This window comes from Clavelina lepadiformis, chromosome 2 (assembly GCF_947623445.1).
Source record: "Clavelina lepadiformis chromosome 2, kaClaLepa1.1, whole genome shotgun sequence".
NCBI classification, from domain to species: Eukaryota; Metazoa; Chordata; class Ascidiacea; order Aplousobranchia; family Clavelinidae; genus Clavelina; species Clavelina lepadiformis.
Genome location: NC_135241.1, coordinates 15,462,221 through 15,489,317, shown reverse-complemented (window position 1 = coordinate 15,489,317; position 27,097 = coordinate 15,462,221). Strand labels below are relative to the sequence as shown.

The following is a 27,097-nucleotide window of genomic DNA, read 5'->3' as shown; positions in this document are numbered from 1 at the left end:
TGGAAACATAGAACGAACGTATTGAAATGCACTATTTTCAGCTGCCAATGCTTTCACATACTGCTTTGCAAACCCTGCTTTAATGTGTAGGCCTAAGGGCGGCAGCAAAATTTTACTTCTTTGAGCGAGAGGTGCGTTTTCAACATTGTGTGAGTCCAGGGTAAGTTCTTCACGTGCTGGCCAGTCTTTTCTAAAATAATGTTGTTTATCAGTCCTGCTGTTCCACAAGCATAGGAAGCAAGAATGCTTAGTATAGCCTCCTTGCAAATCCAAAAAGAACGCTATCATTTTCAGATCTCCACATACATCCCAATTGTGATTGTACTAAATGATGCCGTTATACTTAGCTTTATTAAACGTAAAATCGTTCATCTGAAATAATAGAATAAGGATAAGCAAAGCAGCTCAACCTCACAGCTCAAAAGATGTTCGTTTGTCACAATTCAAACCGTGAAGTAGTCGTAGTCTATAACGAAGAAAAACACACTTTCCCGAAGCAGAAACAAAACACAAGAAATAATTAAAATAAAACGAGGCGAATTAACAAAGGAATTTTAATTACATTTTCACCTGGCCTATAATAAATTTGATCTAATGACCGTGGTTTTTATAATGGACTTGGTATTATACATTAACTTGGGCTTGCAATAAGCAACGTACTCAAGATAACACATACTGAACACGTATCGTACGCGTACTGGCAACTTTTGCTTACATGCAGCAGCTACATACAGGAGGCCCACGCAGAAGATTTACCAGCTCGTTAAAGTTCTGTTAATATTGCCACTGTTCGATAATTTTAAACCTAACGCAAGAAATTGGCAATGGATGAATTAAATTATTAATTATGTTATTGATCCCATTATGGTTATTACTTTGCCATTTACCAATGATTTGGCCCCTTAGCCTTATGGGATCTTCGCGTTTTCTTCTGCCATACTACTTCCCTATCCATTTGCGTCGCCACGGCCGGCCCACTTAGAAAACGGCTTATCCGCGAAAGTTGCTTTTGGGGCATCGTTGACTCCACGGGATCTGCTGTTTCCTTAGGAGGCAGTTTATCTTTCTCGATTGCGTTATCCTGAGCTAAATCATCCGACAAATGACGAAGTAAAACTTTATTAAGCGGATAACAAAAGAAATGTAGAAATGAGCCATCGAATGAATGTCAAAGTAATGGTGAATGCAGTTATTAAGCAAAGTAAAAAAACTTATTTATCAAAAAGGAATTCAGCAAAGTAAGGAGATTTAAGGTTAGTTATAATGTCGTGGTTTCCGAAAGTCGTAATGAAATGGTGCAAATCACCACACCAGTAGACATTAATGCATGAAAATAGTTTGAGTTATATAAAAAATATAAGTAATTAATTTATGTACAAAAAAAGTATTTCCTTTTGCCCACCTTTGATATATAATTTAGTGCTCACCTTTTGACTTATTAACTTAATTTCTGGTAAAGTAGAAATTTTTTAAGTCAAATTAAAAATTCAAAGTTTATCTGATTTTGGGTCAGAGTTTTAAGGTAAAAAAATCGGTTGCATTGATGGTGACGGTTTATACAATAGACATACAACCTAGAAGAGATTAATCGTTTACAGGTCTTACGTAACGATAGTGGAAAAATCACAACTGCTGAATGACGCGAAAGTTTAATAAGCACAACAATAATGTAACAAAAGGTATAAACTTAAACTCTTTGTCTTTTATACTTGTTTTTCGATTTAATTTTATTACAATTTACAAAAACGTTTTTCAAATCACATTCAGATAGCTCTCGTATTAAACTTTGCATTGTGGTTTGTCACGTACATCTTCACCGCATATTTTTGTGTTTTCATTCTCTTCAGTGTTACGTACGTTTTTATGAACATCATTGTAAACAGCTTTTTGTAAACAAAGAGCCAGTTGTTTATCACATTCGCATTTTGCCTTTGCCATCTTGTCCCTTTCTTCATCTGCAAGCAATAATTTTTGAAAATTGTATTTTACCTATAACGTGCAGTCGCAGATCTCAATTTTGAAACATACCACAAGCTATTTCCTTGGATATGAATTTGCCTATCAAATGGTATTTGTAGTGCTTGAAATATATTCCTGAGGTGATGGGAAAATGTTCGTCGTAGCATTCATCATGTGCCATACAACAACTGAAATCAAACAAGTGTAAATTACGGATTTAGTCTTTACTGTAACTATCAAATGTTTAGCGATGTTTCCGAGCTCTCAAGTCACAACTTCCAGCATCTAAGAAGTAATCCAAATAATCGTAGTCTGTTATTACGATGTCGTTTGAAATTTTATAAATGGTATATCGTTATATAAACATTGTATAGGTTAACCTGACTTGGCTAATGATGTATATTGAAAGGTATTGGAACTTACTGAGGTTCTATATAATCTATAACAAGGTCATTACTAACTATCATGGTATGTTAATGCGATTTCGTATGATTATCTCACCAGTCAGATTCATCCACGGGATGACCACTTCCACCTAATCCACAAAAACAGCCATAATTCATGTATTTCTCGAGAACTTCATTAGTAGTTAACGATAACTTAAAAGCGAGTACTCCATCAAGGTTAGAATCGTACTCCTGCAAAAAGTAGCCTTCATTGCTTACAAAATCTTGGTAAGAATCTAAATGTAATATGCTATGGTATTAGTGTTTAATCGTTTGCTTTAAACCACCTCATTAGGTTTATCATCGGGTTTCGGTAAAGTAGTTGTCCAACAGGAGTTTGCAATCTGAAAAAGTGTGGTGGATAGGATCACGAGTGTGAATACGTGCTTCATTGCCTTTTTATAAATTTTTCAGTCAATTTTCTCCTAAAGCAAATCGTCTGCAAAGTTTGACTAAGTGCTACACATTTCTGCCAAACAAGTTATTTAAAAAATGGGTTCAGTCAACATGTAGATATGAATACGCAAATGTAACTCCTGCCAATGAGCAACCTCAGCTATAGCAGTGCGTTGTCAGTATTTCATGCCATTTCCTATTAATGTCGTCACAAACATTGAACCGGAAATTTTGAATATGATAACTTCAATAATAACAGTATGGGTGTAGGCTACATTGTACACTGTACGTACAACAAAATAAGGATGTAATATAATTCTAAAACCAGGTGAAACAAAGTAGCTCAAAATTCCAATTCACATTCTGCAGCGATTAAAACAAACAAATGTAGGCTACACAGGATATAGGCCTATGGTGGAATTCTGATAAGTCCCCGAAACAAAACCGGTATAGGTTATGCTACCTTATTATTTTCAGCCGCACAAGGATTCTGTCTTAACTACGAAAGTACGAAACATTAATCAGATTTCGGAATCACATATCAAATTTCAATCCGATTTCGCTTTATTCATTAAACTCATGGATATAGGCTTACAGCTTGCTCCAAAATTTCGTTTCAATTAATCTTCGTCTTGTGATTCTTAACGGCATAGTAGCCTAATTGATTTATCCAGCTGCTGTAGGCCTATTCGGTCTACACCACAGTAAGTCAGATGGAATTTTATTCCCACTGATGGGCAATGACATACATCGGCTAACTAAAATTGCAGTTTTGTATACAAATTACTGTTTAGGGTACATCACTGCCTATTTTCAGTCGCGCTTTGAATAGACAAAACCTAGCCTGGAATTTACTTTTGGTGAAAACTTTATTTTAATCTTGCGATATCAGTCAGTGAGGAGGAACAGTGAGTTACTCAACTACACACCAACTGCTGTTGTTTCTAATATACTCAACTTATGTATGCCTTGGGTATCAAACTAAATATAACAACAGGACCTCTATATTCTAATAAATATATTCTTCTTTCCCAGCATTATTAGAACGTTCAACGTAAAACCATTTATGCTTCAGTGAGTTTCAAAGGTATTTTATAGGCGAAGAACCACAATAGCGGAACGTGCGCAGTGACAAAAGCTCGTTAAGGTGTGTGAGTCCCGTGACCGTAAGCAAAGTTAAGCAAGAATAGTTATCGCCATTTCTAAACAAACCTCATACTCATTGCAGTGGCAACGTTAGATCGAAATACTAATCTCAAGCTTCAACTTTGCTAGCTTGAATTCGAATAATAATCCAGAAAAAGTATTTAAACCCTGCATCAAAGCACATGATGTCAAGCTTCGAATATAAAAATATATTTGGAATTACTACATGACAAAGCCTACAATAAAACTCGTACGTTGCACAAGGATAAAAACAAAAGCCAAATACAAAGGTTAAAAATACCTTACGCAAGTTCAAAACCATTTCCATAAAAAAATTAATACCAAAAAAAACCTACGAAACAGAAGCAAAAACTGTAAGTCAAGTTGTTAAAAAATACAGCGAACTCTTTCGGCGAGTATGAAGTGTCTCCAGAAATAGTTTGAAGCGAGGCAATACTGATAGATTATGCGGGAGCAAGATCGATGCTTGACTTGACATTTGTTCATCCGTTTTGACAAGATATTTAAAACCATTTTCATTATCAAAGCAAATTTCACCATGGCGTAAATTTTACCAGTATTACACACGATAAGTTGTAATTTGTTCGATTGATTCTTGTATAACTGAGGAATGAACGAAGAAAACCCTTTGAATTGTAAAAATTACTTTGAGGTCAGAGTTTAAGTATATGACAGTAAGTTGATTTCGTAGCATCCATCCACATCAAATCTGCCCAAGTCAACATTTGGAACACTCTCATTGGTATTCTGTGTGATCATCCAAAGCTGTTGCATCTTTACAGAGAGGTCATCAAGGTCAGGTAACCCTTCTGACTGAACTTGGTCACGAGGTTTTGTGTCATTTGTTGTCGCCATTTCCTCAAAATCTCTCAGCAACCACCTGCATGAAAAAGTAATAGAATAATAAGAAAAACTTCTTTTCTGCTTCTGAGGCGATTATACTGCTAACTTTGTAATTTCTGTAACTTTATAAGCAGTTTCTATTAAATGTTACATTAAGCAGTTAATTCAGTGATTCCCAACCTGGGGTTCGAGAGTTATACTTTAATTTCTCATAAATAGCATTTTAAATGACAAATTTGAAGTTGGGGTCAACGTGAATGGAATAAGGGTCGGCAAGTAAGAAAAGCTTGGGAACCACTTAGTAAAATGCTTGACATATTACACCTGGGAATTGAAGGAGCCTGGCTATCCTTTGCCACTGCAGGGTAGACATAAATTTCTTCCAAAGAGAATGTCTTCCAACTTGGAGAGGGCTGATACAGTACAAACCGTAAGGAACTAACCAACAGCGGTGGGCGAAAAAAGTCTTTAGGGTAGAGTGTGAAATAACCCTTAAACAGGAAATAGACAACCCATCATGCAGACATAGCTTTGAATAATGAAGTTAATTGGAATGCAATAACATAAGCATTACAATGTAGAATTTGGTGCAATAACAGTAACACCATCGCTATAAAAATGCTTTTTGATTACCGTACACAACAACAGCAACAAAGCCCACAATGTATTTTATGGACAAATGCTAGCATTACAGGAATTTTTAAAATTAAAGTGGAATATAAAAGAGCACTAACCTGACTTCCCTCTTCACAGTGGGCATTCGGCATAAGAACTAACTTGTGAATTCCAGTCTTCCATGAAAGATGGGATTTCCCTACTTTTGTTGTTTCGTGCACCTTAAAATACAAACAAAACAACTTAAGAAATTCTAAGCACAGAGATTTGCTTTCAAATTTTAAAAAGGATCCACTGCATTTGAGTTTAATTAAAAATATTAAGATTCTCTAACAAACTTTACCTTCATTTTTATTGACAGATGGGCTGTGTAGTTGTTGACGAATGTAATTTTACCAATATCAACAGATCCCATGTTGGGCAATGAAAGTTCAATCACTGCACAACCACTGTGAAACTGAGTGTCCCCAATACCTAAAAACTGGGGCGGTTTGATAGAACAAGATAGGGGCTTTTCGGACACAGTTACCACTGATGACATTTTCTTTGGAGAAATTGACTTCAGTTTAAACACCAATATTTTCAATGTCCCACTGATGTAGCAGTTTGCCAGTTAACAATTTAAATTTATGTTAATGCAGCAACAGATTATCTCGTCACACGTTGGCTTTTCACAGTGGATTTCGGGGCACTGGCAAGTGGGACAAGACAAATCCGGACAAGCTATTTCAGGGCAAGGAAGCTACAATAAAACAAAAACATATAAATACCAAAATTACTTTAGAAGCTAGGAAAAAACTTTTAAATTATTGGTAATACACTTACTATAATAAATGGATTATGGTTTACCAAATAGAAATCTTATATTAACTAATGACCATTAAGGTGTTAAGACAAAATTATATTTCAAAATTTTACAATACTCAAAGCTGATACACTAGAACTAAGCAATCTACATGTGTTTGTTGCGCACTAATTTCTAATACACAAGATACATACAACCGTGAAAAAAATGAAATAACAAAGTCACTTGTACTACTTAATTAGAACTATATTGGTACTTTGAAATATTAAACATATGATTTCTGATAGTCAAGCAAACAAAAATGATGATAACCAAGAATATAAAATTCTGGGCTAAATCAATTCTACTTAATCTCAGTAGGGTTGATTTTGGGCTTGTTGATTTCAAAAGATTTTTTTTTCAAAATACAATCAAATGCTGGTTATCATGCACATGTTCTATTAAAGTCTATGAACACCCACAAGTTTTTTAAACATGCATTGTAAGCTCATACAATGAGAAAATTAAAATAAGCTGTTTGTTCATGCTACGACGTTAGTACATGCTACAAGCAAACATCCACTCAGTACAGGACTTCAAATTGTGGCAAGCTGTATATCGAAGTTCTACACACAAACATGTTACAATACTTTTGTTAAGTCTTGATTTCGAAGCAAAGACAATTGATCTGGTCACAGTCAGGTGGCTGACAGGCACATGCACACTGCAATGCGCTACAACCCTGCATAGATAGTTTGCATATATTGACGTTTTAATATTTAGCAGTATTTATGATATATGCAAAATATTTAGTACGTCAATCTGTTAGACGGCATCTTCATTCATTCTGAATAGTAAAGCCAACTGGAATTCAGACTCTTAAAAATCTTATTCACGTTAAGAAAAGTTATGTCAATATTCAAAAAGCAGACAAAATTACGATAAAAGGGCAAGTTTTTTCATTATTATTATATAAACCAAGCACAATTTTACAAAATATGAATACAAAGAAAATGCAAAGCCCCTTTAAAACTGGTTTGTTTATAATATTGGGGTACTAAGATTATATGAATTGATATGGATAAATACTGGATTATAACTTACCTCACAAGAGCCGTCACCGCAATCGCAAGTGGCACAGTCGCCAAAATCACAACGCTGAAAAGTAAGTAAAAGTTTTAAAGTAGCTATTTATATTTAAATTCATTACATAGTAACAACTTGATAGGTAACAATTCCTTTTCTTGTAAAAATGGTAGTAGTCTCTGCTGCAAACAATGATTCAAAGGTCAGCAAGAAAATTTAAATGAAAATGTTGTGATGTGTCTCTAGATGAGGTTTTTCATGCTGATTTTAAAAATGTCTTATTTTTTCCCCTAGTACGTGAGGTTTTTCAGTTATCTTTCCCAAAGTTCCCAGAATCAATATTAACTAAATTTATTTCTGAGTATGATGACACAAAAGTGTTATTGTATTTTAAGTATGATGTAAAATAATAATATTCATTCCAATATGCTGCTTAAAGGTGCATAAACAAAACTGAAATAGTAGATTGGTAATAATACATTGGTGGTAGATACACATTGGTATTTGTAATGATAAGTCTTCCATCCTCATTGCACACTCTATTCACTTAAATAAATCTCTTGACAGTATTCGAACTCTGTTAAATGTAATTCATCACAAAGACTACCAGTGGAGCATTCGTGAAGACCTTGAAGTAATGGGAATATTGATGGGAATGCAGGTAAGATTTACTAAGCTGTTTCTCATATTTATGGAACAATCTTGCCACCGCTGAGTACTATGATGAACAAGTACGGTTTGCACGAGATTCATACGTTCCTGGAGTAAAATATGTTCAACGTACCCCACTGGTAATTCCAGAAAAAGTACTCATGCCACCTTTACATATCAAGCTAGGGTTAATAAAGAATTTGGGGAAAACTATGGTTAAACGCATTTCAAATGGTTTTCCATTTTTCTACGAGAAATTTCCAACTCTAGATAAAACCAAAATAAAAGAAAGAGTGTGTGTTGGTCCACAGGTTCTATAGAAGCTGTGAAGACACGATGACTCTGCTGGAATCAGCTGGGAAAGCATTTAAATAGTTAATACTTTAAATTTTTGAAGCATAATTTTTTCATTTTTGAATTTTTAAATTAAAATCTTAAAGTGAGGCAATGATGAGTGATTACTGTTGGATGCTATACCAGAATTATCTGGCTCATACTTACAGCTAAGGAAATCATAATCCTAGCATTTTAAAGCTATTTCTTCAATACCGGCAGTAGCAGTCTAGTATCAATGCAATGCCTGGTCTGTAATCTACGCAGCAGTATAGGTGTTTGTTTGTTAGTTTACTGATTATTTCTTTTTATTGAATTTGCTGATACTGCTATGATTTGTAAAGTATAAAATAAATTTTAGAGCTGAGATATTTATACTTTAAGGCATGAAGGTGTTTAACGGTTTATGTTTCTCCAAAAATTGACTTCAACCGCCACTCCAAAACTCAATGTGATAAAAAAAATAAAACCAGATCTAGAATCAATATGAAAAACTCGTCTAAAAATTGTAAGCTATATCCGTCGCATTTGTTATCAATGTGATTACCACATATTGCTAACCAAGGCACTAACCATACACATTTGACATTTTCCAAACAAATTACTAATTACTTTTGTGTAAAACAGACACCAAATATCCTGCAAGCAACCAGGAACAAGTCTTCTACTTTATATAGTTGTTAACAGTTCAAAAAAATAATTGCAAAATGTAAAAGCAATATAGCAATATGTTAAGGTTCACTATGAGTTGAAAAATTTGTAAATAATAGCATTAGGGTGAAATTTAAAAAAACTAAAATTACATAAGATCAAACTATTCTGCTTACTCTTCTAGGGCCACAAATAGAATCACAACAAGATCTCAAATCGGGTGTATCGCAATTGCAAAATTGAGCACAAGCAAGAAAGCAGTCAAAGCAGCTGTCCTCCTCGTCAGATTTTCCAAAGCAGTTGCAATCGGCGCAAATACCTCTTGCCTATATACAGAATGCATTGTTTAATACAAATAAAATAAAGGTTATGTTTTGAAATAAAGATTGTTCCCTGCGAGGGTTTTGCAAACAAGAGCTTTCTTTGTGATTTCAGGAGGCATACGATGGGTAAAAAATTAAGATTTTTGTAATTCTGTTAGAGCAGTGTTTCTAAAAAATTTTCTGATCTCACGTATCATCAACGCTCTGTACCACCAGGCCCCACAAAAACTTACTTTTGTTTAATTGTACTTATTATTACAAAATCACAAATTAAGCAAGAAGAAAACACAATTTAATGCAAGCAATGCAACAGTTTATTATCCACAATCTGTTTTATGTGGGGTATAACCTCAATTATTCTGTCACATTGTGGTTTACAAATTTAGAAGGGGGGCTAAGTTTAACACAACACCGGCTTTCACGAAGCATAGAAAATTGCATTTTCCTTATTTATCATGCCTGACGCGATACCAGTCATTTGAATAGAGTGCGGTCTGATCGCAAAGTGCAGCAACAAGCCTATTCTCGCCCAAAGTAACCTAGTTTCAATATATGTTAAAAATTTATTGTCAAATAAATTTATTATTATTTATTATTATTATTATTATTTATTATTTATTTATTATTTATTTGACAATAAATTTTTAGCATACAACTGGTAAGCTGCTAGACTAGAGTACCACTGGAAAAGTTCTTGCATACCACAGTTTGGGAACCACCGTGTTGGATTCTTACGTAGGTAATTAAAAAATTCTGTTTAGACCAATCAGAGGGCAGCACAGTTTGCATTTTTTTAACCTAGAAATTATCCTAGTAGTTGGTGAGTTGAAAAGTTCCAGGTTACCTACGTAGACAATGTAAAGCTTTTTTAAATTTTTGACCAAAAATTGCTCATTTCGCACATTTTCGTGCTTGTGTTAAGCTTTGCTCCTCACTTTATGATATAAGGTAGTATTTTGCATACATTGTTTCAGAGTTCGGCCAATATAAAAACGTCTGACAGGAATAAGCAAATTAAAATTTCATTTTTGATTTGATATTAGAAATATTTGAAACCACAAAGCTCAAACTAGAAGATTAAAAAAATTGTTATTCCAACGCTTTTTTGTGGTTTCTTGCTCTCCACTATACAATCAAAGATAAATTTCACCTTTCCACAAATAAAAGCTAGTATTAACTAGCTAATTTTATTAGTCTTGAAAGTAAACTATTTATGTGTCCGAAACCTAATACTTTATAGGTCTTAACAATGTATATGCAAACTCTAAAATGTACTGCACCTGAGAGTCTGACTTTGAACAGAACTTCCTGACAGGCTCCACTAAATTCTACAAAATAAGATACCTTGAACTATGCATGCAGTCAGTTAGGTGAAAAGCTAACTTGTAGCATGATGCCTACTGCAGACCTTCCAATTAATAAAAAGTTTCACCTTTCAATTAATAAAAATAAGAGATCAATTTAATTTTTGGCAAAAAATACTACTATCAAGTAACTTTGGACAACATGCATACATGATCATTCGTATTCAGTTATCACTATGCTCATTTTGAATCTTCAACTGTTTCTAGGTATTACGTTTTACTGAATAATAAACTATCAAACCTCTTCCAGGCATATAGCAGACGCATTTAAAGCTGGAATACACCAGCAACAGCATGAACTAGCTGATGAGAGAATTTCTTTGTAGTCTTCGGAATAACTTTGCTGCAAATCAGTGAAAAAGTTTGCTGTCATATTTACGCTGCAAATAAGCTGTTCTATATCTAATAAAGCTTGCTTTATCAGGTGTAGTTAGAAGTTTTTAATTTGGGCAACGCTTATGTGTAACACTGGCTTAACATATGCTTAACACTGGCACTGGTGTTTAGATGAAATATGAATGGAATGTTTTGTGTGGGTGGAAAGAAATGTAGGTATTGATTATATAATACATAAAGATATGCATAACAGAAGTATCTTACTCTAATTAAACTTAGCCTAACTTATAGCTGGTACATTGGTAAAAATAAACATTAGGTTACTGCTCCCTGATCTCAGTCTAGGCTGTTGGTGCTAGCCTAATCCGATACCAGTAATTGCCATAAAAATACAAATACTTCAATGGTATATGTATGTTCATCTGTGACACTTCTATGCTGAAAATAAACACCAACTGCAACTAGTCACTAACACAACACGTGGTTGAATTCTTTTTAAAAGCTGTAAGCTAGCCACCACTACTACCATACTTGATAAAAAATTTATGCCCACCATCAAACATGATGATTGTGGCGTTACAATTGTCGCTGCTTCCCTAAGAATTAGTGAAAGATTTGCCATCTACTGTACTATTAGCAAAAATTGCTTAAACATTACATACGATTAAATAAAACTTTCTCTCGTGTACTTACTGACAAGTATTTTTTGATTTAACATCAACTTGTTTTTGCACTTGCCCTCATGTTAAAGGCTAAATGTTAAACTTTAAGCTTCTATTTTTAACTCTTACAGGCCCAACTGTTCTGCTATACACTGTTACCTAATTGAGCCACTAGTGACCCAGTTTATAAAAATATTGATTAAATGCTCTAAAAGCGTTATTCTTCATATTATTTCACATGTATTCAGAAGTGCTTACATACTTCAATACAATGCTGTTTAAGTAAGACACAAATATCCAAATTGACTTGAAGTTATTGGGTTAACCATTGAATCAACACTGAACGAAAACACTAAATTTATGCCTAATAAATTAAGACTAATCCACACAAGAAAAAAACTGACAAAGGGCTGTTTATATAACTGTTATTTTTAAGTTGGAGGTGCTTATTAAAAGAATTAAAGTAACAGAAAAAAAAATAATCGAACTTCATTAGGTTACTAGAGACAAATTTCGTGTCAAAATTAGAAAATTTTGCATGAACAGAACTTTTGTTTGAGAAAGCACAATTTGAAAGAAAAATAAATAACATCATAGGAAAATACTACAAGTTTTAAAAGTAAATTTCCCTCAATATTAATGACATATGAGGGAGCGATAATTAATGGTTCCGAATCAACAGAGGCCCAGTTAGATGTTTAAAGGTTTGAGCTAGCCAGTTGGAGAAAGAAAAAGGTATTATATTATAAGCAAGATCGAGTAACTAATTTTTATCATTAGTATAACCATGAAATCTTTTGAAATAATGTGTGATATGTTTCATAAATTTCGAAATAGCAAACACTGTTTATGAACTAGAACAGAAAAAACGCTCTGAATTGGTTAAAATTTCAGGTTAATAGGATTTTATCATTAGGGTTAACAGCTAAACAGCATTACATTTATGGACACAAATTAGATCTTAGGCCTAGCCTGGGTCCATACTATCATTATTTTTTCACAAATTGTTTGTCCAGATTGCATGTTTATATGGTAATAATGACATTGTATAAAACCATAAAAACAATTGGCCAAATTCACTCTTTTGCCTATATGACATTGGACTTTGGGGAACGTTACAGATTGTTTGTAATAAAAATTAATGTTTAAGTAGTATGATGTAACATCAAGTCGTTGACATCAACAAACTTACAGACACAGTAGTACCTAAAATAAATGATATATACATCATAGGAGAGCCGCTAAAAACACATAATACTACTGTATTCTACTTATTTCTATGGCAAATGCAAAATTGAATAGATAAGTAGTTAAAGAAATAATTTGTTGGGTTAGAAATGTTTATTTGTTGCAACTGACTAAACCTGCATCAAGTAACCAGAAAATGTGAGAGAATTTGTGCTGTGCAACAACTAAGTGTAAAGTTTAAAACATTATTCACAAAACAAAAATTTTTCATTTTATTTATCATTCTATTTCAACAATAACAGTGATGATATGTTAAAACTAATCAGCTTATTGATTTAAACGTACTACCCATTCAGCATACTGCTTAATAACTATTGCTATAGACCACCATTTGACCATTCAATTGTAACAAATAAATTGTGATGAAACAATGCCCATTGCCCAATGTCATATGAGGAGGAAATGAGCTTCCTTAGGTCCTTTTATTTTGTGCTTGCACAGCTTCATATTAAATTTTAAGTTAGCACTGAACTAGTTTAAACAAATTAACATATCAAAATACTAATCTATTAGTATATATCTATAGATGAAAATCTATAGTAATCTATATCTATAGATATAAACTGTATATAAATTAAATAAAATATAAAATAAAAGTTAATAAATAACATTATATATAACAAATTAGCTTTAATTAAAATGAAAACTAGTGAGCGCATTTATCTGTACAAAGCTGCACACGCATCAAATAGAAGAATAGACTATTGCAAAATGTAAAGTTTTGTGCTAAATGTAAATTAGTTTTAAAATATAATTATAACATAAATAACATATATTTAATTATATCTAATAAATTAATTATTTATTATAAGGTTATTAATTAATATTTTAAATAATATAATTTATTTGTTTTAATTATATTTTTACATTGTTACAACTTTTACATACCTTATATAAATATATTCACTACCGGCAAATTAAAATTAACAAATTAATAAAAATTTAAATCAGCACATATCTGCACAGGCATAAAATAGAGGGACCCATCTTCCTTGAGTAATTGTTTTCCTAACTTGATATGTGTACATTACATCAAAAGTAGATCACAGAGTGCCTTGATACAGATAATTAGTTAATTTGGTTAAGCGAAAGAATATTGAAAGCATAAATGGGTTATAAGCATGTTTTGTTCATAAGCAGCTAAAGTTATTATACCATAGTTAGCTAAACAGTAAACTAGGACTTTTTGACTTGCAGTCATAGTGTTAACTGTTTTACATTAACAAACTGTTCAACATTTGGTTGAGAAATGCTGGGATAGAGATAGGCAGATAACATAAGGTAGTGATCTTCATGTTTCAATTAATAAATGCTTTTAATATGCAATCAGTATGTTGTTATAGGAGTGAATGAATTTTTCCAGTCCTCAACAAAAGTTTCCTGAACAAAACAGGTCCATGGTGTACAAAAGGTGGAGAAAAGCTGAGTAATTTTCAAGTCTTTTCTAATTTTGAGTTGATGATAGTTAAGTTTACAATCTTTCACTATATAAGCATACAGAAAACTTACCACAAGGCACTGTCTAATTGATAAAATAAGAATTATAAGCACAATATAAGCTCCAACAGCTATCAAAATCCAGATTGGCACCAAAACATGCGTTGTGTCGGGGCTGCTTGTTGTTGGAAAAACAATAGGCTGGAAAATAGTAATTTATAAAGGTAAGCTTAGATAGCTTAATTTTTACTTGTACGTGATTACTGGTAGTTTTATTTACAACTAAAATAGCACTCAAAGAGTGCAAATCTATGTTAAGACAGTTCGTTACTTTCAGAAGTGCAACATTGTTTTATCTAATTAATACCTTCTAGTTTTGCACAATTATGATATGTGCTAGCAAATAAACCCACCTGGCATATAAGCTCACTGCCTATTTTTTACCCGAAAACGGCAGTTATAATGTATACTCAGTGCATAAACCTACTTATGTTTTACTCCTTCTTCAAAGGATGAGCATCATATATTTAGTGACTGGAGCAACAAACTTTTGCATTGAATCGTTTTGAAAGCAATAGTTTATGTGACATTTTTATGATAGAAACTAATTTTTGCAAGAGATGTAAAAAATTCTTAGCTTTGTTGCAGAGACATAGCCTCGTCACGTTGATCATGCATTCAACACAATATTGCAGAGGCATGATTGATCTGGCATAACCTTGAGTAGGTTTTCGACTGGTTCACTGATCATGTTTCAAATGTATTGGTACTCTCATTCCCAGAGGGGGCCACGAGTGCATTCCTTTTTTTAAGAGTGACCTCAAGAATGACGTTTTTTTTTTCAACGTAGGAACGGAACCACGACTGCGTTCCTTTTTAAAGGTTATTTGCTCGTTGCTCTTTTTTTCACCAACAACAATGTGAACTCAGAAAATGGATACAAACGGTTGGTTTAAAAAACATTTTAGGTTTTTGGGCTGCCATAAGACTATAGTTTTATGTGATTAATAAAGAAATGACTGCTTTAAGACAAATTTCATGCATAACTTTTGTTCTTCAAAGTTAATTGTGATAGATAAACAATACAATACGCAACACGAAGCAAATCAGAAATGTGTTATGGCGGTCCAATATAAACGTTTTTTTAAGCTGACAACAATTAGCCAAGTTGTCAGCATATTGTCGTAATTTGCTTAAGTTTCCATTGTTTTTATAAGTTAACTGATACAAAGTATAAGAATATCAAAATGTTGAACGTCAGCATCTACAATTTTAGAAGGTTCTTAATACTCTACTCGTTTATTAATCTTTTGAGGCAGATGCGACCAAAACAAAACTTTTCAGCATGGGATTCCATGAAATTTCCTATATCATTCATAAAAAATAATAATGATAGGCAATTACAATTGCAGTTAGACACACATTTTAAAGTGCAATTTTGCAACATACGAATGGGATTGGTGGTCCAAAATGCACCAAGTTAAAATAATTTTTATTTGCTAAAAAGAGCGAGAGTGGCATAATGAGCGTGCTTTTTTCATTATAGAAGAGCAAAAGCACGAGCAATGCTCTGTTTTTCATTTTCAAAAATTTCACTGCACTAACATGTAAATAGCTACCGCTAGCAGCTACTTACAAATTTCATTAACACTGAGTTATTGAGATTTTATACCAAACATAATTTTATTTATCATACTTACAGCCATAGGCAGTCAATCCAACAAAGACTTTCCAATTTAATTCCAATCACACATATTTAATTTCAATTAAATTTGTACAATTTCAGCAGAAATCTAAATATAAAAATACTTCAATTATCATGAGTTTCTTTCACTTTGCAATAAGCTATTTAACTTAGCAGGTAATTTCAAGTTTGCCAATGCCAGGAATAAAAAAAGCAATATAATAGCAATATGGATGCTAAATGTTGATTTTATAGTAATTTAAAGTTCAATTGTAGTTAGATATGAATTGGAAGATTGATTTGGGTTAGGTTCATGTTACTATGTTACAACTTGTAAATTTTAACGTTTAAGTTGAGTTTACATGCAACCTGTCAAAAAACATTTTCTTGAAGTTACGTAAGATTATTATCTCCATTGGAATAACGACAGCCAAAATAGTATTCTTAAAAATTTAACAATCCAAAGAGTCCACTGCTCTTGCAAATGATACCAGATACATCAAGTTATTTCAAACTCTCCCATATCCAATAAAATCTACATCATTTTTCGCATAATATAGCATAAACCATAAAGTAAACTAGAATTTTTAAATTTGTGTTGTAAAAAAGTTTTGTGCTTATTTTCCATGTTCATTAATATAGTAATTTTTAATTATTTTATTGAAAATCTTAATTTTTAAGTTGTAAATTTTGGGAATTTTACTTTGCTATTTGGCCTTAAAGGCAATGTGAGGGTGAAATTGCCTTATTTGGCACTATAAAACAACTCCATATACCTTATAATTTTAGAAAAAAATAGTGATGGCATTTGTATATAAACACCTTTGTCAAAAACAGAACATAGACTCAAAATAGTTCACATTACCTTGTAAATTTGAGAATGTCTGGGGTAATGTGAACTAAGCAGAGAAAACTATAGGTATGACCCTAATGAGTGGTCTTATCTATATAGTTTTTCTTCGCTTAGTTAAAACTATAGTTATACATCCAGTTTTTATTGGATGTTATTTAATTTTTATGTTCTTCTAATGCTTGTTTAGGCTATTTTAGAAATTTTTTTATATTTTAATTTTTATTTTAGATAAAGGTCAATTAGTAATGCCACAAAAGTATGAGAGAAAAACAACCTAAGAATATCATTTGGTTTGGTATAATAATTAATCGTTATCCTTAGACTGACCAAAGTCTTTGCACGACTTAAACCCGGCGATGATTCGTCATCGCTCGAGCCCTGGTTACTGAGCTAGCCTTTGTGCTAGTTCTGATTGTCACACAGTTTTTATTTATTTTTTATTTTTTGATTATTTCAATCATATTGCCCCAAATTAGAACTGTTCACCAGGTCCAGTGGTTCACTGAGAAGGAGCAAGTGTCGTTAATGCCTTGCTCAAGAGCATTACAACAGCAGTCCCACTGTGCCGGACTGCAGAGTATGGCAGTTTTCGCAGAGATCTTGGGTGCGCAGAAGAAAAATTGCACTGATGTGTACGAAAGCAGCTATTGTGCACTGTAACTAGTGGCCCATGGTTGCCCAGCGTTTGTGCAGACATAGGTGCAATCCTATACGATAGAAATCGGGGAAAAACCAGTGTTTACCACTTTATGTTTTTTTTGGAGACAACGGTTTACCCTGGTGTGCAATGCCGTTTCATAAAAAAATCTCGTTTGTGCTCTTGCCATACTCTGAGGCACTGTGTATTAAACAAAGAACATGTTTCACATTCTGGCCAGTTCAGCATTATTATCACTCGGCTACTAAGTCGACAAAGGCCGTTAAAATGAATGCTTCCTTTTAAAAAAGCAGAAAACAGTTCACTTCAGTGTACTTCATACATTGACTGTACAGCGGGTGAAGTGAAGATTAATCCGATCCGATATAGTTCACTTTACTCTGCTCTAAAGTTAAAGTGAAATATATTGGTCAAGAAGTACCCAGGGTGTTTAAAAAAGGGCTATATTTTGCTAAAACATATAGAGTTCCCACTAAATCAAAGTTGGTTTTAATAGTTGCGGTAGATCTCAAATGCTTGTTTAATAGTGGTGATATTTTTAAAACAACTCCTCTGGAGTGGAAAGATGGTATGATATGACGTCTGGATACGTGGTCAGCGAAGCGCTCAATGTAAAATGTGTAAGAGTTTGTGTGGTACCTGCGGCGTATGTAAATGTAGTATTTCAGTTTATATAAATACTTCTACTAAATACAAATATAAACACTTATATGATTTAAATATACAATATATATGCAATAATAATAACAATATAATATAAAATATAAACACTTCTTTACTTTTAGTTGATTAGTTTAAACTTTGCTTGACATGCTAAAGAAAACTAGCCTGTGTAACACGCTGCACATTACATGCTAATTCTTATGCATTTTACATCACATGCTTCGCTGACCACGAATCCATACGTCATATCGAACAAGTTCAATGCGTAGAATTCAAACCGCTGTAAAATATGAACTAAGCAATATACTTCTCAATATTTTTCTGTATTGTGTAAGAGAATTCATATGCTTCTCATCTGAGCGAAATCGTTACAATCCGATGCCTGAAACGTTTGCAAATTTTAAAAAAGAAACAAAGTGGGTCAACAATTTCCATTGTTATATTATATTATAGGCAATCGGATATATCTTTTCACTCAGATAGCAACTAGGAAAGAGTCTATAAAAAAGTTTGCTTTCAATGTGCCCGACAAATGCGCCAATAAATGTAACGCTAAAATTTGTGTCACGCCAAGGTAATACTTACAATACAAAATATAGGCTACGGCAAAACGGCTTCTCAGGAGAATCATACAAACTTTCCAATAGGCCTAGCCGTTGCCAGTCAGGCACCGTAGCACAGCTTTGTGGCTTTTCTAGCTGAATAGTAATATCCATTTTTGTTCATTATCAATGCATTGTTTACAGCATTTGCATTTACATTTCTGATTTGCGGCTTGCTGGTGTTTGTAGTTTTCTGCAAGTGACTCTTTCATTGAACAAGTTTGCCCACCCCTGGACCATACTTTCCATTTTAGGCCACTCATTGTTAATTGGGAAGGGTTACATATACATTCCGTCTGTCTGTGGTTTCGCGAGCAATCGAAACATGTAAAAATTGGCGATTGTAAGGTTTTCCGCTTGCAGGCCTACTGAGTAAAAACACTTTGATGACTCCAAAAGTTTACATTTGAGTTGATATCATCATATCAAAATGATTGAAGCGGTTACCTATAGACATCAAAGGTTGTTAATTAATTAATTAATTGGTCAAAACACTTTGTTTTCCTATAGGTATTATTCAAGTCGACTTCATTCAATCCTCACACATTCCAGGTTTCTAATTTTAAACAGTCGCTGATTGACGATGAAGACCTGCTTGTTTGACCACAGGTTGGTATAGTACTCCATCGAGTCGAACTATTGTGAGCTGTCACTGCACCTATTTTGTTCAAACTATAACTGAAACACTTCTGAACAAAACCTTTTCAACATCATCACAAAGTGTCACAGGGTGCTTTTAAAAGCAACGGCAAAATACACAAAGTATAGGCTAAAAGTCCCAAACGAGAAAGGTTTTTGACATTTGATGGGTCGAATGTTTCTAGCATAGTTATTTTAAAACGCCATCAAACTTCCATAGGCCTATACCTTTTTCTTTAAAGCAGCGTTTGTGATGGTGTAACCGATTGCTTCAAAATCTGCAACAAATTAGACTACCCCGTTTTCGGGGCTAGATGTTACCTCCGAAAACATTTTTTGATGTCGAGTGACACATAAACCTACAAAGTATGATGACATATTTTGTCTTTAGTTAAAGATTGATAAATTCTATTTCCAAAAAGCTACAATAATGTCCGCTCTCACATGACATAAAAGCACGATATAGGAAAATGTAGAAATTGTAACATCTTGCCACGGTCTCCCCTACATTTTGTATTAGGCCTATTACGTTTATTCGGTCTTTAATATAGTTTTTACATTTGGTTTTTCGGTTGGCCGTTCTCCTATTGACGTAAGCCTACTAGAATATGATGCGAGAAACCTTTATTTTTCCTCATGATCATAAACAGTGTTTTTAGGTACAGGAACGGACTCTTAAATCACTAAATCAGAGTGATTATTTCACCGTAAGTAGGTCACGCAGCCCATAGTTAAAGATAGGCGCTTACGTCAGGCGACTGGGTATGCAAAAAGTCGATATAAAGCTATTTAAGGGCTTAATTGAAGATATTTAGATTATATTTAAATAGTTCCGAATGTTCGATTTTTTTCCTGTGAAATAGCGGCAGTCCTCTTAAATTTCTCCAACGGTCTCTCGAAAAATCTAAATTTATAGGCTACTTCTGCAACTACGGCAGAAAATTAGCAGTTAGTCTTTAAAAGTTGCACTTCCTAATGTAGAACCCTAAAAAGCTATATATAGGCCTAATCATAAATATAGGCTAATAAAAATTTGAAACGCAAGAACTTATTAATGAAGGTAATCAAAAAAGAATGTAATTAGGCGAGAAAACGAAAACTTGAAGTAAAAATGTAGCCTACAGTAAAAGCTAGTCTGAACACTTTATATCGTTGGTCTGAATTTACTGCTTACTCATTTGTTTTCGTTAGGTTTGTTTCAAATTGTTAAACCCAGCTCCGGATGCTGAAGAGAACCTTTTTGTTACCATGACAATGATACAAGTTTGCATTAAAAAAAACTGGCACCCCGTTAAGGGCAAACACTTATCCCAGAACTCCACTTATTACCACTTACCCAAATATAAGCTACTCTTTTTAGCGTAATCAGGAACATAATACGCTATAAATCGAATTCCGGTTCCATACCATGTAGGCATGTAGGCTACAGCAAGCAAGATTTTTTTGGAGGTCTGCACTTTACTGTAGGCTCTTATCTATAGTCATTGTTGAAATTATTGGAATTTAAAATCAGGTATCAAGTGACTTAACTCGAGTACAACTGCTTGGTACATGGAAACAAAACAGTTGTCTTCGGACTGAGAATAACAACATAAAGCCACCAAAGTTGCATAATTGTCAGTCCGACGCTCCGAATGCTCAACTAACAAGCCGACAAACCAAGTAATTGCTATTTATTAGTCTATCTACAAAAAATACTTCACATTCATTTAGAGCGTTCATACTTCCCATACTGTATGTGAGTCTTCATTTTGCGTTGAGCGATTCCATTTCAGTCATAAATTGATATGCTCTAAAACTATGTCAGCAAGATTAAAGATTGTCACAAAAGCCCTATTCGGACTTGAAAGATCCATTCACCGTGCCGTTGAGCTTAAATGACTTTTCGTCTTGTGCTTGCAGAGAGATATTCTTTTCTCTGGATCTTGCTTTGTCACTTTGTGCTTCCATAGATATTTCCTCAATGCTTTGCCTCAAATTTCCATTTTTTTTGACTTGTGTTATGTTTTCTTTGTTGGAATCCATGTGATTTCTATTGTTATCTGCAGTACGAGTTTCTTTGGGTCCCATCGGAAAAAGAACTTTTAATACTCTCATGAAGGGCCACTCGATAGCAACGGAAGCAACAAAAGACCAACCAAATGTTAAAATTAGAGTACCTGGAACAAATAAACAGCTGGCCTGCATTTATTACTTAAATATCACGTTACTTTAGTAATACCCAATATTTGTTGGAAGCAAACTAGCGATTTGATTTGAAATAACTTGGACCTGGGAATTTTGAAAATTGTCGTAAAGAGTCAAATGATATTTAACCAAAAACTAAAAAAGTTAAATTTAGGATAATAACGAAGAAAATGAAATGACAACAGTTATACTACATAACTATACACAAAAGGCTACAGCCTTCAGATTTTTTACCCAAATAGAGGTAAACGTTGTTTTGCAAAGAAAAGTGAAATGGTTCTTCCTTAGTTGCCACGAACCATTGCATTACCAGCAGGTGGATCAGGTAAACACTGTAAGTGAGCCGACTAAGTGGAATAAAGACTTTCCAGTTCAAAAACGTGGTAATTGGACCTGTAAAGAGGAAAAAATTTCTAACGAATATTTTTTGCGTCTAGTTCGTGAGAACGCTAGCAGCTGTTGCTTTCAAAGGCATTTAACTAAACATAAAAACGCTATTTTTCTTTCCGACCTGGTTGTTTTTTTGGTTTATCGATACAACATAATAGGAAATGAAAAAATGTTTACCGACACCATATAGCTTACAGAATAAGAAATAAAAAATTCTCATAATGCTAAATCGTGGGTCGATCTCGGGACCAACCGCATGTTTGGATCTATTTGCTAAAGATATTATGCAATATCTCACCACCATAACCAGACACACAAGCGATAATAAGCCATGCTACACTGAAACCAAAAGCTGGTCTGCTGACTGCATTATAAAACGCAGCTAAATTTTCATCCATGAGATCAAAATCCTTCAGTGGTTCGTATAACCCATATATGACCGACAAGGCGATTACAGAAGCTGTAATCCATCCCACAATAACCACTGCCTACAATGCAAAATAGGTTATATAAAAGTCATTTAGGACTTTTTAAGCAAAAGCACCTATCAGCAGAGAACAAGCTGGGTATAAAAAGTATAACTATGTCTATGTTAAACTATTCTCGACGTAAACATTATGTAGCTTCGCAGCGTATAGACCTACTATTACCTTATGCATTTTAATTTTTTGATTGGTAACGAAAAGTGTGTAACCGGTTATCATCCCAATTATATAAACAGATATTCGAGACCATGGAGTTGTGTAGATATCGAAGAGGTATTTTTCTTCTATAGTTGTAGTATCGTTTGGATTAAAAATGAAGCGATAACCACTGAAAGTTAAGAACGACACATGTATAAGTCAATTTGCATCAAAGAAAGGTGAAAAATGAAATTATAGATTACCTAATTATATTATCTGAGACATACTGTAAATATCTTGGATACAAAATCTCACATTGACGTAATGATTGCTTGGGTGACGGCGAATGGTTGCAACGACGAGTGAATTGACAGCACGCCTGTAGTTATTACACTCCCAAGAAGAATCGTCACCAGTGAACTCATACCTATTTTGGGCCATCTGCAATTTAATATTAAATTCATTAAAGATAAAATTTGAAAAAAAGCTGTTGTTACAGAAATATGCACAAAACTGAATAGTTAAAAAGTAATTGTATTTAGATTAAATTATACAGCATAGCTAAATCGATTTCAAATGTTGTTTCAAAACAATCGACGTGTCTTGACACCAAAGCAACATTAGTATAGCTTACCTGTATAGCAGTATTAACAAAAATGGAGAAAGCAGGTAAAACTGCATGTCATTTGCCAGGTACCAACTCCATGAATAGCACTAAAAATATCATGAATGTTAAAAACTTTATTTGAAGTAATATAGCCTATAAGCTATAGGCTATATTAAATTATTTATTTTAAGGGATACAATTTTAAAAATATACAGCATAGCCACAACCGCATTTTAGAAAATGAGGTATAGGCTACATTGTACAATATTGGGATGAAGACAAATTTTCGAGTAATAGTTTTCGTTTACAAAATTGTAACGCCAAGAAAAGGGTAATTAATTTCACACATTTAATACTCCATCAAATACCATATTGATCTCCGGATAAAGATTATTGAAATACAGAAGGTTGCTGTACCACAGATCGTCACATTGATCGTACACCCTATTAGCAAACTTCACCCAATACGGCCCATCTCCACAATATTTGTACAAGCTCAAGGAAAATAAAATCAGGTAGGCGTAAAGGGGAGTTAATCTAAAGCAGAGATTCAACAGTTAGGCCTATATTACTTACACACTTTCAGTAGAATAATTGCACAAAAGAGTGAACTTAATCAAAAGATATTTGCTGTCTTTGAAAAACGAAAACAGCGAACATGCTTATACACATTTGTGAAAGTATGAAACAAAATATACCTTAAATAACGTTGCAGATACATTAAAAGTATGTTAATCTTTCCTTTAGCTTTCACCAAATGCTTCATGCCAAGATAAGCAACAAGTAGCCCACTCAAAAGAAAGAACGTGTCAACGCTGAACGTGCCATTCATGATCGGCATAAAGGAAGGATTGTTTTTCACAAACTGATTTACGACTGCCGGGTTGTCTGTGGAATAATTGGAGTTCCTAAATTAAGTTTCGGAATCGCATACTGTATTTATCACCTTATATATGTATTTCGCTACACTTTAGGTTTGTTACAACATTTTACAACTATAGGCTCATAGGCACATTAGTCCACTGGGAGTTCGGAAAACATCCTGGTGGGGCGCTTGACTGAGGTATTGTCACATCCGCTCAGATCACGAAGAACGAAGTTTTTTGGAAAACTGCGTACATAGCATATGTATTGACGAAATTTCATAAATATATATAAATGAAATTTTACATTTTACCCCGCTAAAGGAATGTTTAATCAACAGGGAAAAAGTGCTCCGCACAGTTAATGACGAAAAATAAATTACACAACAGAAAGTGTTTGGTGCATTAAGGTTTCGCGAACATTATCCAGCTGTAGTTTTTTTATCAATTTTATTGTAACACTTCGAGTCAGAAGTAGAAATAAAAAAATACATGTTTTTGTGATTTAAACATACGGTACTGTTAAAGCCCTAATGCCCTGCTGACCGTATAGGCTTATGCAGTAGCCTATAATTGTGATTATGCACCCAATTGCGTTCTGTATTCTAAAGTTTACTACAAAGATTGCATTTATTCTGCGTATTTCCTCTCTCGACGTCTGACCGATGGTTCAACAGTTTTATTTTGGTAATTACAACAAAGTCTACTTCAATATAGTCGGTGTAAGTTACGATGAAAACGAAAGAAAGTAAGTCTAAATATACTAATATGCTGAAAGGAACGCGAGACAAAGACGATTTTGTCTATTGCAAAAAATGAGCTTTTTTTTGCACACATACGTTTTTTACTTTAACATTTTGTTTTAATTTTTTAATGCAAAATTCGGTTTAGATCAGGGCCGCTCTGTATTTATAAAAGCCCAGGCTGATTCAGTTCGCCTATTTGCCTCTAACTAAGTATACGCAAAAATGTATATAATTAGACCAACCTAAAGCGTACATCGGAAGAAAAAACGCATGACCAAGTACAACCCACGTTGTACTTAGAAACCGAACACCATCAAGAACGGGAAGCACACCAGGTGACCTGGAAGTATCCAAAAGTTTTTCTGTATTAGACACCACAGAAAAACAGAGTGCAAGTTGACCTAAAAAGATAACCTTTTTGAATTAAGACAAAAGCTCTGAAATTGAGAAAATACAGGACATAGTTATTGAACTGTGTAGGAATTACATAATTTGCTGGTTGGTTGAGAACATTCCTTTGTTTTAAAATGAGTTCCTGTTCTTGATGAGGTATTGACAGAGTATCTTTTATAAATCTCATACGATGAACCAACTAAAATGAGTGTACTCAGAACAACAGTGATGACTCTGAAAAGAAATTGGACAAAACGTAAAATCGATCATTCAACCAATGAAATCACTACAAAATGCTCCATTTACAAATTGAACTTAAATCAAATAGAAATTATAGTATACAAGGGAATAGAATAAAACCTAAGTAATAGATAGGCTATAAGCTGTAACAACACTTACATAGCTATAATATCTGTTGTTGTAAGGTCGCTGAATGGGACAGGACAGGACACTTGTTGGAGAAGAGTTTCAAGTCTATTTCCAGCAAGCAACTTGGATATAATCGCATACACATCTTCTTCCGAACAAGATTTTGGAAAGCAAGTTCCCCAAGATATGCTAAGCGGGAAGCCTTGATTGTATGGCTTAATTGTATAAAAACAAAGTGTGAATAGGATAATACTATTCTATAGAAAATCTGTTTGTTTGAATTTACTCTATAATTAAAAGCAGTTTGCAATAAATTACCAGTCGGAAATTCCAAAACATAGTGTATTATGAAAATGCTTACCACTTGCAACTTTCCTAAATAAGCTTGACACCATTTCCCGCTAACCTTTGGCCCATTAGCTTGCCAACATTCGTAATAGCTTCCAGGCCAGCGAACATTTCCTTCTAATATACCACTTTCGGGTCTTCCCCAGGCATCCAACACTACAAGAAGCATAATTTAAACATGCTAGCCCTGTGATCAATTATTATAACTTATACTGCATGAATGAAACATTTCAGACTGTTGATTTGCTGTGATACAAGTTTTCGGTTATCATTCCAATAATTAAGCACTCATCCGACACTAAATCCATCATTTGGTTTGTGTCAGAGCAAAGTGTAAAACTCACTGTGAGCAGAATAAGTAAGATTATTAAACAGCTTTAAGTCATCGAGAACGATCAACCAATTCTTGATACACTGCTGTAACGAGGCGTTGCTTTCCGGTGTCTTCTCTAAGAGTCTGTTATCATTGTGATCAGTAAAAAAGCTCAGGTCAAAAAGAGGGAAAAAGCACTTTATTTTACTTTGTTAACTTTTTAACTCTTTGTAACACTCACTGTTTAAAAAGTGGCTGCAAATTTCGTCCAGCACTTTGACTTCCTCGAAACTGATTAATAAACTTCTCCAGCTTTTCTAGCCTAAAATCATCTCTATTTTGTTTAAAGTTGGTTTTTATATCTTTAATTTTTTCTATAAAGTTTCGTCTTGAATATTTGGAAATCCGCACATCTAATCCGGATTCAACCATAACTCCATCCAAACAATTGTCTTCTGCACATAAATCTGCATTGCATGTGTACACTGACCAAAGGCAGAATACCGCCACAAATTCCAAACAGGTAACCATGCTTATTATCTATAATAAACATTCAAAACTCTCTTCAAAAACATTATATTTGAGGCTAGAGAGAAATACGGTAAATGAATTTAATCTGAACAAATCAAACCAAAGTATCATACTATATCTCTTGACTGACAAACATCGATCCGTACTTATAAGGTTTTCAAATACTGAAATACAGCCTCATTCAATCGAAGTGTTTTGTTGCGCAAACTTTTGCGTTTTTTGTAAGTATATGTGGAAGTTGACCTTTAACCACTTACGCTCGTATCCATTTTTGACACTTTAGTAAGTGTTAGATGTAATAACGAAAAAGTAAGATATAAGCATAGT

General features: G+C 33.7%; 4 protein-coding genes across 5 annotated transcripts; all 4 read right to left on the bottom strand.

The window, feature by feature from the left end:
* Positions 1-1,103: 1,103 nt before the first annotated feature.
* LOC143445847 (phospholipase A2-like) lies at positions 1,104-2,900 on the bottom strand. Its single transcript, XM_076945190.1, has 4 exons — positions 2,693-2,900; positions 2,461-2,597; positions 2,029-2,147; positions 1,104-1,955 (listed from the first exon to the last, which is right to left on the bottom strand). Exons 1-4 carry the CDS (start codon positions 2,795-2,797, stop codon positions 1,780-1,782), a joined length of 537 nt encoding a protein of 178 aa, XP_076801305.1. The 5' UTR covers positions 2,798-2,900; the 3' UTR covers positions 1,104-1,779.
* Positions 2,901-4,135: 1,235 nt separating this feature from the next.
* On the bottom strand, positions 4,136-6,864 carry LOC143445845 (nicolin-1-like). Its single transcript, XM_076945186.1, has 4 exons — positions 5,770-6,864; positions 5,546-5,647; positions 5,136-5,302; positions 4,136-4,848 (listed from the first exon to the last, which is right to left on the bottom strand). The coding sequence occupies exons 1-4, from the start codon at positions 5,965-5,967 to the stop codon at positions 4,629-4,631; spliced, it is 687 nt and encodes a 228-aa protein (XP_076801301.1). The 5' UTR covers positions 5,968-6,864; the 3' UTR covers positions 4,136-4,628.
* Positions 6,028-16,107, bottom strand: LOC143445846 (uncharacterized). 2 transcript variants are annotated; one of them, XM_076945189.1, is made up of 8 exons: positions 16,002-16,107; positions 14,374-14,502; positions 10,860-10,961; positions 10,535-10,582; positions 9,108-9,257; positions 7,315-7,368; positions 6,861-6,952; positions 6,028-6,168 (listed from the first exon to the last, which is right to left on the bottom strand). In XM_076945189.1, the coding sequence occupies exons 1-7, from the start codon at positions 16,005-16,007 to the stop codon at positions 6,866-6,868; spliced, it is 576 nt and encodes a 191-aa protein (XP_076801304.1). In that variant the 5' UTR covers positions 16,008-16,107; the 3' UTR covers positions 6,028-6,168; positions 6,861-6,865. The 2 variants fall into 2 exon arrangements, with proteins under 2 accessions (XP_076801304.1, XP_076801303.1); XM_076945188.1 differs by lacking the exon at positions 6,861-6,952.
* A 4,951-nt stretch (positions 16,108-21,058) lies between these two features.
* LOC143446003 (O-acyltransferase like protein-like) lies at positions 21,059-26,868 on the bottom strand. The gene is made up of 14 exons (XM_076945439.1): positions 26,481-26,868; positions 26,271-26,383; positions 25,940-26,082; positions 25,609-25,793; positions 25,304-25,443; positions 25,059-25,217; positions 23,906-24,095; positions 23,576-23,744; positions 23,235-23,314; positions 22,916-23,041; positions 22,628-22,790; positions 22,276-22,465; positions 21,822-21,980; positions 21,059-21,559 (listed from the first exon to the last, which is right to left on the bottom strand). The coding sequence occupies exons 1-14, from the start codon at positions 26,768-26,770 to the stop codon at positions 21,234-21,236; spliced, it is 2,433 nt and encodes an 810-aa protein (XP_076801554.1). The 5' UTR covers positions 26,771-26,868; the 3' UTR covers positions 21,059-21,233.
* Positions 26,869-27,097: the final 229 nt, after the last annotated feature.

What these genes read in the sequence shown, in the direction of transcription:
- LOC143445847 (XM_076945190.1), bottom strand. Translation starts at nt 2,797, where the DNA reads ATGAAGCACGTATTCACACTCGTGATCCTATCCACCACACTTTTTCAG. An exon ending in CCCGTGGATGAATCTGACTG is followed by an intron (nt 2,148 to 2,460) that starts GTGAGATAATCA and finishes GTTTGATTTCAG; the next exon opens with TTGTTGTATGGCACATGATG. An exon ending in ATCCAAGGAAATAGCTTGTG is followed by an intron (nt 1,956 to 2,028) that starts GTATGTTTCAAA and finishes TATTGCTTGCAG; the next exon opens with ATGAAGAAAGGGACAAGATG.
- LOC143445845 (XM_076945186.1), bottom strand. Translation starts at nt 5,967, where the DNA reads ATGTCATCAGTGGTAACTGTGTCCGAAAAGCCCCTATCTTGTTCTATC. An exon ending in ACTGTGAAGAGGGAAGTCAG is followed by an intron (nt 5,303 to 5,545) that starts GTTAGTGCTCTT and finishes TTCCTGTTTAAG; the next exon opens with GGTTATTTCACACTCTACCC. An exon ending in CAGGCTCCTTCAATTCCCAG is followed by an intron (nt 4,849 to 5,135) that starts GTGTAATATGTC and finishes TTTTTCATGCAG; the next exon opens with GTGGTTGCTGAGAGATTTTG.
- LOC143445846 (XM_076945188.1), bottom strand. An exon ending in GTTCAAAGTCAGACTCTCAG is followed by an intron (nt 9,258 to 10,534) that starts GTGCAGTACATT and finishes TTCTGTATATAG; the next exon opens with GCAAGAGGTATTTGCGCCGA. An exon ending in CTATTTGTGGCCCTAGAAGA is followed by an intron (nt 7,369 to 9,107) that starts GTAAGCAGAATA and finishes CTTACTTTTCAG; the next exon opens with CGTTGTGATTTTGGCGACTG.
- LOC143446003 (XM_076945439.1), bottom strand. Translation starts at nt 26,770, where the DNA reads ATGGTTACCTGTTTGGAATTTGTGGCGGTATTCTGCCTTTGGTCAGTG. An exon ending in TTGTGTGTCTGGTTATGGTG is followed by an intron (nt 21,981 to 22,275) that starts GTGAGATATTGC and finishes TCCTCTTTACAG; the next exon opens with GTCCAATTACCACGTTTTTG. An exon ending in CAACGTTTACCTCTATTTGG is followed by an intron (nt 21,560 to 21,821) that starts GTAAAAAATCTG and finishes TATTTGTTCCAG; the next exon opens with GTACTCTAATTTTAACATTT.